The sequence below is a fragment of the Rhodnius prolixus genome, unplaced genomic scaffold (genome assembly GCF_049639745.1).
Source record: "Rhodnius prolixus isolate KJV_2025 unplaced genomic scaffold, Rpr scaffold_5, whole genome shotgun sequence".
NCBI lineage: Eukaryota > Metazoa > Arthropoda > Insecta > Hemiptera > Reduviidae > Rhodnius > Rhodnius prolixus.
Window position 1 is genome coordinate 25,873,398 of NW_027411624.1, and position 10,899 is coordinate 25,884,296.

General features: G+C 31.5%; 1 protein-coding gene across 16 annotated transcripts in view; it reads right to left on the reverse strand.

Moving 5' to 3' along the window:
• The window catches only part of brun (trafficking protein particle complex subunit brun), a 48,195-nt gene extending 37,340 nt beyond the window's left edge, over positions 1 to 10,855 (reverse strand). For 15 of the 16 annotated variants that reach the window (XM_074136261.1, XM_074136260.1, XM_074136259.1 and 12 more), the window contains exons 1-23: positions 10,558 to 10,855; positions 10,292 to 10,483; positions 9,931 to 10,214; positions 9,638 to 9,854; positions 8,359 to 8,467; positions 8,147 to 8,285; positions 7,290 to 7,430; positions 6,078 to 6,276; positions 5,879 to 5,994; positions 5,657 to 5,811; positions 5,361 to 5,503; positions 5,051 to 5,136; positions 4,667 to 4,793; positions 4,470 to 4,582; positions 4,219 to 4,286; positions 3,898 to 4,103; positions 3,702 to 3,813; positions 2,855 to 2,924; positions 2,625 to 2,767; positions 1,755 to 1,911; positions 1,439 to 1,622; positions 445 to 668; positions 56 to 254 (exon numbers count right to left, since the gene is read on the reverse strand). In XM_074136261.1, the coding sequence (XP_073992362.1) occupies positions 108 to 254; positions 445 to 668; positions 1,439 to 1,622; positions 1,755 to 1,911; positions 2,625 to 2,767; positions 2,855 to 2,924; positions 3,702 to 3,813; positions 3,898 to 4,103; positions 4,219 to 4,286; positions 4,470 to 4,582; positions 4,667 to 4,793; positions 5,051 to 5,136; positions 5,361 to 5,503; positions 5,657 to 5,811; positions 5,879 to 5,994; positions 6,078 to 6,276; positions 7,290 to 7,430; positions 8,147 to 8,285; positions 8,359 to 8,467; positions 9,638 to 9,854; positions 9,931 to 10,214; positions 10,292 to 10,483; positions 10,558 to 10,678 (3,453 nt within the window). In that variant the 5' untranslated portion in view covers positions 10,679 to 10,855 and the 3' untranslated portion in view covers positions 56 to 107. The remainder of the gene's footprint in view (positions 1 to 55; positions 255 to 444; positions 669 to 1,438; positions 1,623 to 1,754; positions 1,912 to 2,624; positions 2,768 to 2,854; positions 2,925 to 3,701; positions 3,814 to 3,897; positions 4,104 to 4,218; positions 4,287 to 4,469; positions 4,583 to 4,666; positions 4,794 to 5,050; positions 5,137 to 5,360; positions 5,504 to 5,656; positions 5,812 to 5,878; positions 5,995 to 6,077; positions 6,277 to 7,289; positions 7,431 to 8,146; positions 8,286 to 8,358; positions 8,468 to 9,637; positions 9,855 to 9,930; positions 10,215 to 10,291; positions 10,484 to 10,557) is intronic. The other variant, XM_074136272.1, reaches the window with a different exon arrangement.
• Positions 10,856 to 10,899: the final 44 nt, after the last annotated feature.

A 10,899-nucleotide genomic window follows, 5' to 3' on the forward strand; every position in this document is an offset into this window, starting at 1 on the left:
TTAAACGAATGAAATTGAAAATGAATTCATTAATTACCATAAGTTTTTTAATTACCTTCATCCTACAGCCAACAACTTCCGTCTTCGTCATCTTCTTTCATTTCGTCCTAGGAATCTTGAACATCAAATTCTATCGGTGGTACTAATTTCCAAGTATGCTTTCCTTGGGATGTACATTGCACGCTCATTTTGTACTGGCCAGGATTGAAAAATACTACACTCCACTCCATTTTAGCACTACCAAGTTCCTCAACCTGAATAGTAATTAAAAACCAAATCATTAGTGGAATAAAAGAAATTTCTTCATTTGCCACAACGTAAGAACAGTTTTCTGCGCCGAAATTAGATAAAGAATCTAAAATACTTTCAAGCTGAAAAATTAAGTAACAAAATTGGTCAACGACAATTAAACAACGTAAATAATTAAAAATTAATCTTTTTTACCTTAGGTAAATATAAATGAGACGGCCCCGCAATAGCTAATCTTGTGTCCAAATTAAAATTACAAGTACCATTTTGATAATCTTGAAATATATGGACGGACAAAGCAAGATCTGTGAGTGACCGAGACAATGAATTATGGGCAATTACTCGTGCCTGGATGCATTCGCCTAAAGTTACTGTAAAAGGACCCGATCCTCCATTTTCACTGACATTCAACCAAATATCTGAAACATAAATTACCCTTGGGTTGAAGAAATTAATCAAAATTAGATGAAATCTTAAATAGTATATAAATATATAAGAAAGTAATTATTATTGAAATAAATTTGTAATTATGAAAAAAATAAAATTTTAGAGAAACCATTTGGCCCTCTTAGAAGTTTTGTTCATCGTAAAAGCCAATTAATTACTAATGAAATCATAGTGATGGAGTTTAAGACTTCTGAATTTAATGTGGATCCATCTGTTTTGCAAATCTCGAGCTTTATACAATAGGTTCTAAACATTCTGGACAAAAATCCAGTAAGATAAGCCTTATCACTGACCGGATTATTGGTTCAGAAAATTGGCAAGTTGGCTGCTATTGCTATTTGGGCGTTTGTGCTTTAAGCACATAACTATTGCTCCTCTGCAGACATCGCCTTTAGGTTTTGTCTAGAAATTGATCATAAGCTTTTCATCTTTAGTGACACTATTTTTAAGTAAAGTATATCAAACTAAGTAATAAGCGGGACATCAGAATTTTTTCTCCCTTTGACTATATGCAGGTCACTGTCCAGTCGAACAAGTTGCCTGAAAGCACTATCTGGAGGTTATGCCCTGAGTACATTCCGATCGTCAATAATCTCAGTTGATATTCACTATAAGTAAAAAAACTAAAACTACTTGAAGAATTGGTCTAATGTGTACAAGTGCATTTACAGAAATTCGCCACAATATGAGTCACCAAAGGTAGATTAATAATTACATTTCTTAAAAAAAAGAGAATACGAACCCCAATTAATTGGAGACATCCTAACTATATCGAGCATGTGCGATGATAATGTTATCCCTTTGAGCGTTGCTTTACCCTGGCGATTACCCATTAACCAAGTCACCTCAACAAGCGATGCGATATGTTCACTACATGCAGTATTTAAATCAACTATCTCTTTTATTGAATCTTCACTCTGAAAATACTGCACAACATATGAAAATAAATCATCATTTTTACAAAAATAACCTTTTAATATCTAAAGATAAAAACAAAGATCTAAAATCTCGTATTATTCTCGATAACCAAACCAAAACAAAAAACAAAACCAACAAACCTGTCCAATTTTTGAAAGTGGACACCTTTCTACTGGAATTGGCACCCTACAAGATTCACCTTCTTCTATTAAAATACTTTTATTTTCAGTATATTTTACTTCAACTTCTTGATTTGTCATGTTCATCACGTCCAGAACCATATAGAAATGGGAACTCCTTAAGAAGAAAAAAAAAAATTAATAAGGCGATTATATATATAAAAACTTATGAGGGTAAGAAGATAGAATTTTAAAAAACATTTCCGGCTACCGGTATCATTTTGTAGAATGAAAAAAAAAGTCAAACAATTTTAAAGAATTTTTTTTTTTCTGCTACATTTAGCGAAATTTATATTTCTGTCATATAAACTTAAATTCATGTGAGGGGCCTTCGTCGCACATCCCTTGGCGTGATAACAACCCTATTTTTATTGACTTGAGATACATGATTCATTACAATTATTATATGGGAGGACACCACAAATAAGTTACCTTAATCATGGCAATCCATATTATTAGGCTTGTAAACTTTAACTGCTTCTTCCAGGAATGCTCTCATAAGTGTAGATTAATAACACTCTCGAGAATTCAAGTTCAAAAGAAAGACAACAAATAAAAGCCGGGAACTAATCATGGCTGAGTTGTTACTCTATTGCGCATGCACTCCAAATAAACAAAATAAATAGGCCACACCCCCGCACACTTATACTCCACTTCAACCGCAATAGCTTCTAAGAATAATAATAATCAAAACATGTGTGCTTAAAAAGCTTGGAAAGCCCCCCATTAATTTGGGAAAATCTCCATCACCTAACAGGCCTTTGAGCAGTGTACAAACTAAACCAGTAGAATATTAGGAATTTTTTTTTGTAAACTGTTGAAGATACTTACGTTTCAGCTGGAAGTACGTCCCAATTAGATATTAGTATAGAATTAATAATATCAACGTGAAGTGATAATGAAGCGACTCTACAATAACCCGCATCTATGCCAGGTTTACCAGAATATTTCACTTTTATACGACATTCGGCTCCCTATAATAAAAAAATTAACAAATTATGCGAAAAGTTCACCTTTCAGGGTAGGGTGACGAAGTAAAGCTACATATATATATGTAAAACCTTAATTGAATTGTCGACATTTAATCGATTGAATTGTGAATTGAGCGAGTTTAAACTGCTAGGGCCTGACCTGAAACATAATAGCTTGCTGTAAAAACAAATATTTTGAAAATTACATGATAATCAGTAATTAGATGAATCACCACAGAATAGAAACTTAACACCATACACTATAATAAACAGTTTTAATCATTCAACTACATTTTGTTCGTCATGAGAGTTTGATTTACTACTTCTCTTCTCTTCATCCAACCGTTTGGCATATCTCAACTTAAAGATGTAGAAGAATGAGAAACGGAATTTTTTCGACGTTCTTCCCTCCCCCAAAAAGACTTTTCTATCGTTTTCTAATGTATCCACCACATACAGGAGGTAACATACATTGCGAGTCCCAGTGAGGCAAAAAACATTTGGTTATCTTAAAAACTTTGAAATTACGCTGTTTCCAGCGTTTTTTTGGATACCAAAGCTAACTACCATGTACACGAGCCGGCAACAACTTCTCCAGATAAAATTATGAAACAGTCTTTCGTTTCTGCATAATGATTAAGGCGAAGAGTTATTTAAACTGCGAAGTAGACTCAAGGAACATAAGTAAATTACTGTCACACTTAAATAAGTTATTAATTTTACCTTATCTCTTACTTTTTTGGAATGTAAGCAAAAATAACTAGCAATATGATCAATCTGACACATCTTAAAGAAGCAGACATACTCGTAGATAATAAAATAGACATCACAAATTTCTTCAGTTTTGTACATAAAGTGTCTGTTTAAAATATTTGTTTGGAACCATTATATTAATAAGATCTATCTTTAAAAAAAACTAATAAAAATCAAAATATACCTAAAAGATGGCGTAGGAGTAGTTAAGTGATCAAAAAGGCCATGTTTAAAACTGGAAAGAGAAGGGTACGAATTCGTACCAGAGAACAAGCTGCTGCGTATGCTTCCACCATCTAAATTGAAGTATAGAATTCAATTTTTGTGTCAATAATAATGAAAAATATATTATTAAATAAAGTTCAACTATTTTGGATTACCTGCTGGATAAGTATTAATAAAATTCGCTGCAGCAAACACTTTTAAAGGAAGAACTATTTTAGCACCTTCAACTAATGGCAATTGTTTTTCTAATTCTGATGTATTACAATTTAATATATTACTGTCCAAAGAAGAATCTACACTTACTTCAATCAATTCTATTTGCCGATTTCCAACATTTTCTAAAACCAATTCACAAACAGCACTGCAAAATTGATATAAATGGTAATTAGTTATGATCGTAATGCCACTTAAAAAGAAATAAAAATATAATTAAAAACTGAAAGACAAAAATTTAAATGAAAACTTCAATGCAATACCTTTCGCCAGCGTATAAAGATACAAGAGATATAGTTTGTTCCTGTTCTCCGCACATTTTTAGTGTTGCCTTAAAAATTTTTTGAAATTAGTGTTGTGAGGAATTTTTTTTTCAATTGCTCGAAAATTATTCGAAAAATCAATGCTCAACAAGGATGTAATTAATTCTTTTTTATGAAAATAAAACTCATTTTATTAATTTTAATATCTGAATTTTATCATTTTTAATATCTTTTTTCTACAAAATACTTACTTGTAGATGAGGGAGTGCAGGAACAACTTCTATTGTAAACTGTGAATGAGGAATTTTTGGTAACGTTTTCAATCTGCAATTACTTTTTACTCCTAAAGTATGAGTTGAGTAACCTATTAAACAATAATAAATTAAAGAGACAATTAAATTCATTGTTCCATTATTTAATTCTTCTAATTTTCTATAAAATAGTTAACCTAGAATTTCCAATTCTCCAACTTCTTTAGGAGTCCCCGAGAGAGTTACTGGATAACGACTGACTTCTGGTGGTAAAGTTACGGTCAACGGTAAAGTTTCAAATACAACCCCATTTGTTAATAATCTCTAAAAAATAAGAGTTCATCTTCTGTGTAAAATATATTAAATATTTGTATAAATTACTTTTACCTCAAAATGGCCAATTAAAGAAGAATTTTATCAGAATTATCTATTAAAAAAATTATTTAAGGCATATTTTCTCAATGGAATTAATTTTAGCATTATTCAATATTATGTACTTAATATTATAAAGCCATTAAATAAAACATTTGGCAAACTATCATTAAAATTATATTACTTTTTATTATTATTTCAGAATTTACCATATTTGAAACTTCAAGTTCAAATGGCAGCGGATTAGTAAGTTCTATTTTAACTTCACATTCTTCTTCAGCCACCCATAGATAATCTGAAAATATTGAGCAAAATATTAATTTTTCTAGGAAATTCAACTGTATGTTCAATATAATTCTTCAATTGTTTGCTTTAATTATACATGTAGATATAATAAAAATAAAATACATACACACATATACATATATAAATATATATCACATAGTATAAATATTATAAATAAAGCAAAGAAAGTTATTCATTATAATTATTACGCAAAGAATTCCACAAATAACTTACTCAATTTATAGTCTTTGTTTGAAGTTTTTCTTTCCATTGAACCGAAATTTAAGGGTGTAAATAAAAATGGACCATAATCTTCTTTAATCTTTTCCAATTTAATCGGCTGTTGGTGAGGTTTTAATTTATGAACTTGGAAATTTCTGCAAAATTAGTTGTTTTTTTTTATTCATGTACTTCCATAAAAAAAACATGGTAAACGAATTACAAGTAATTATTTTAATTTATTTAGATTACTAAATTAAGAATTGAGATAATGCAGAACTCATTAAACAATATGCATGCTAAGTACTTACTCTGCAGTTGGAATATGTATTAGATTCGCAGGTGGAATAACTAAACCTGTGTCAAGTACTAAAGGAATTGGTGAACCCTCACATTGTGCAGCAATATTCTGCAGCTGTAACGCACATTCATGTCGTTCTGCTGGTGTGAGTTCATTCCACATTACCTACAATTAAAGGATATTGTCACTATCTGCGAAGTAAAAAAGAAAAAAAAGAAAAGTAATAATTTACTTGAAGAAGTAAGGTCATATGCCTAGTTGCTAGAGAACTATGTCCGACACGTTTTGCTGCTCCCACTATATCTTGTAACACCTGTTTCTGAAGACGACCCCATCCACGTTCTCCATCTAAGGAAAACAGAACAGCTATCTTTGTAACAAATAAATAAATACACAAATCATAAATACAACTTTTTTCACTAATATCCTACCAGCTTGATAATCTGAAGGATCCAGTGTTAAACCATGCCCGGACAAAGATTGTAACATAAGATTGTAGCACTGATCCCAATCTGTATTTGGATTTCTTGCTGAAACGTAATAAGTAGCAGCGAGGCGTTGATAAAACGATGCCTTACGACGAAATCCTAACTTAGTGTAAAGATCAGAAAGGGTCATCAGCTTTTGTATCTGAAAAAAATAAAACTCGAAAATTTTGCCTACAATAACAGTGATGAGTACAAGCAGTAGGGGAACTTAATTTAAGTTTAGGATTAGGTCATGCCAACAAGCTTTTCTTTAAATTATCTTAAGTACTAAGCCTCGATTCATGAATTATTCTAATTTTGTAATAATACACCCGATATTAATCAAGCAGTTACTTAAAAAGGATATATTTTAATTTTAAACAGATTTTTTTCTTTATCGTTAAGTAAGATCAAAGAAGCAGTTTAAGTAATACAAAAGCACCGTCTCTACCAAAAGAAATATTTCAACGTTTTAATTATAAAAAAGAAATTTTTATAAATGTGACAGCTGTAATCGCCCAAATAATTTACTGTTATAAAATATTGGAAATTGCAGTGATCAATACAGCTGTCAGTCTGCAAGAAAATGAGGCAATTTTTTATCTTTGACGAAGATAATGCAGTGGGAAATTGACTAGCAGTTGAATATGAAATCAGAGCAATGTTAGATGAAGGCATGGTGGCAGCTGGAATCCAGCCATGATTCATGAGGAGAAAATAAGTAATAAGTCCAATATTTTTGCTGAACCAACCAAAATTTCTGCACAAAATTTATTCTAAGACGCTAGTTGATCTTACAGGAAATACACCTAAGATACCGACACCTCAGGGAAGAAATTTGAAAACTTGTGCTAAACTTTCAATTTGAGAATACCAATGGTGCAAAAAAAAAAAACTCTTCATTATGTGGAACAAGAAAGGACCCCTAAGCGTATGAAGGGTTCCATGAAAGAAACAGAAACATATACGATGATCTAAATATTTTCTCACAAGCCATATTATATTTTTTCTATAGTTTAACGAACCACTTTCGAAACAGAACTCCAAAAATTTATTAAAATTTTCTTATTTTAAAAACTTCAAGTATTGTGCACTCCGAAACCGTTTGTAATCCTAAACTAATTGTGGTTAGGAAAAGGCAACAAGTTGTGATAACTATTTTGATTAAAAACTTACCTTTTCATCCTCAGGTAGGTTTAGATTTATAAAAACAATACTTTGTAAAAATGAAGCTGCTTGGAGCACCATATTTAATTCAATAGCTACTCTGGCAGCTTTGAAACAAACTTCGATTTCTATCACGCCTGCATGTTGATACTGAAATTTAAAACAATATGATAAAAGAAAAATGAACTAAAGAGGAAGTGACTATAGTATTTATTCAAAATTTCTACAATCAGTTTTCTCTAGGGGAAAAGATTTAAAGCACTCATCGAGAACCTATTCGGAAAACTGTTCTGAATTCTACTAATCATATTAAGCAACGATTCATCCTTTCACTTTGTTAGGAATGGTCTAAGATCTAAATAATGAGTAGAAATGTATCCAAATAATTTCACGTTTTGCTAACACTTCTAATTGCCCTAAGCTTTGAGCTTAGACCACTGATAGCTTTCATCATAGTTAAATTGAATGCCTTAAGTACTTTTAGGGCAGGTTTTATGCGCTGTTCTATAAGTTACGTTATATAGTTACTCTTAATGCAACAAGAAAACTCAGGCTGGTGCCTTTCTCCGATTTGAACTCCGAACTCGAAAGGGATAAGAAGGGCCTCTTAGCACATTTTTCTCATTTAGCAAATAGAAGTAATGCAATCTGTAACTGGGCTTTTCCCTTTTAATGAATAGTAATCGCTCATTTTTTTCAGGAGGGGCATAACGTTTAACTACCAATTAGGTATCGTGGACGCAAATCATAGTTTGTTTAGCTTAATGAGAGAAATAAAAATTTCAATTCAGTAATTTCTTACCTCAAGTTGATGCATTTTTTCACACAAAATATTTAAAAAAATTATCTAATTAATAAACCTTTACCTTACTATAATGAATTATTGCCTCTCTATAATTTTTACAAATATCTTCATGTGACAGCACGTTATTAGGTCGCGGTAATATTAGTGATGAAGGCTCCAGTATTTCAGTGCCACTAATCGTTTTGTTGTGATTAGATCTGCTAAGGAGGGATTCATTAATTTATTGGAGCTTAATTGACATAATTCGTTAAGAAACAAATAAAAATCCAATACCTCGATTTGTTAGTTTCTTGTAAAGATGCATTTCTCTGAACTATTTGAGATTTCAGAGCATGAGGATATCTTACACACATTGAAGCTGCACTCAAACCTTCACAGGCACCTTTAAGAAAAATTAAGCATAAAGTTAATAAATAGAGAATATTTATTTTCTGATTTACGACTGTTTTCTTGATATAAAACATTGAATTGAAACATTTTTTTATTCATAATTTATGATTTTAATATAACAATTGAAAAAAGATTTTAAAAAATCAGCTACTTGAAGAAAATAGTCATTTTTAACGTCCTATAGGCAATTTCAACAACTTTTATACTACTGAGCATTTATGATGATAAATGGTCGTGTTCTAGAATTTAAAAGTCAGTTGTCAGAGAATGTTAACATTTTCTTCAGGACTGGACATCATAAGCAATGTTTTATGAAAATACTATACAGAAACTTTAAAATGATATAATCTACGAGCGGCCAAAAGCAACACCTAACTGTGTACGAACGAATATCTGCGTAGTGATTCGACTTAGCGCTGAGCGATTATTGTTACTACAGAGTAACAATAACGCAGAAAGTACCCATAAAGGCTTACCAACACCTATACATAAAAGAAGAAATAGCTAATAAATGCACAGCTGAACAAGTTCATCGAGTATCTAAATTCACTTTTAAAAAATGCCACTATCATGGCCCGAGAAAAAGAGACAAATAGAAAAATATAGTCCAGTTGGCACAGAAATGAGATTACGTTAAGTGTTGACAGACAATGTAGCCTTTTAGAAAACACACATACGTTTAAAGGATGATGAGAAGAGCACAAGTTCTAGTCACTCGCCGTTGAAATTCAGAATATTTATTGCAACAATCTGGGGTAGATCCTGTGATCGTTTTAAGCAATGAGACAAAGGTTAAGCTGGAAGCTAAAGTGAAGAAGCAATTGTTAAAATATTATGCTAAGTACCTTAAAATATTCAAACTCAACCCTTGTAAATGAAAATGTCCTCTATATACCACTATTTATTTAAATTCTTCAGATGCGCTGACCTAGCAAACTTACGAGATTAACTACACCATCATGATTCATTACTATTACAACATTCTTTGTACAAACCTAAACATCAACTCATGGTCACGTGGCAGATGCATTGCAGGTTTTGCACACCTTCACAACCCTAAAATATCTCGTTTCTTAACACAATAGTCTTAACAAATCTGATTAAAACTGAATAGATTCACAATATTTTACTTTACTAAGATTTCTTGATAAAAACTTATTACTTGCTATCCACAGCCAATCATTGACTGCTCGAAGATTGTCGGCCGCAGCATTATAATGGCTTATAGCTTCTCCATATAACCCTGCTTGAAGACACAGGTCACCTAAATGTTTAGTCATCCTGCCAAAACTTCTCTTCCTAATACTACGTGATTCCATATCTAAGCCGACAAGATCTCGCCGTTCAAATGGTGCCACTAGCAACTGCACTCTTTCAATCTGAAATAAATGTATTAAGAAATCAATTTTTTAAAAAAACCACAAACAATTTACTTTTCACAGAATTTGCACTAACCTTTTCTCGACTTCGTTCATGTCGTTTAGATTCTAATACCCAAAAAAGCGACGACAAAAATTCCGAAATATTGTTTTCTAAAGATGTGCTCTCTTCCCCATCTGTTGCAAAATATAAAGCTCTGCTTTTAAAGTTTGAAGGTGGGGTAAGAGTTGGGGTATTTGGCCCATCATTAATGCCAAATACAATACTTCTGGCATCGTATAATGTTGATGTATATTTAACCTTATAGCTTTCATGGACCCGGCAAATTTCATTGAATTCCACCTGAGTTTTACATTTACCTGAATCATTTAGAGAATGGTATCACTATCTTGACAAAAAATCACATTAAGTACATAATTATTAAGCATTAACATACCAACAGTAATAAGGCCAAGCAGCCTACGATGAGTTTGAAAGTCTCCCCAGTCATTATTTCCAACGGGATAATCCTTTACATATCGCGCCCATATATTCCTAGTAATTCCAACACTATCAATTATTTTAACATGATTTACTTTATTTATTCTATCAAATACTTTCATAAAACTTTTATTGCTGAATTCTTCACCTAAAAATGGAAAATAGTATGAATACTAAATCACTTAGAAATGAAATTATAAATAATAAGTACAATATTCAAACCTAAGTGTTTCACAAGTATTAGAAGAGTTGCATGATGATGGTATGTCTGCTCATAATCGGGATGAGACATGTTTGGGTCTGATAATGGACTTGATAATATTACACTCACGGCAGATCTCATTTGTATAACTTAACAAACTATTTATTGTCCAGACATTTTTCGAAATCAAACAGATTGAATTTATTATGAAAACTGAATTAACCGTAACATTTAAGTCATTTTAAGAAACTTTGACAACAGCTTTCCTGCCCTAATTGTTATCCCGTTATCTATAGCCCTGCAATTACCTTCCAAAATTAAAATTCAATGCTTTTACAAAAAAATGTTATTTATTGTTTCAA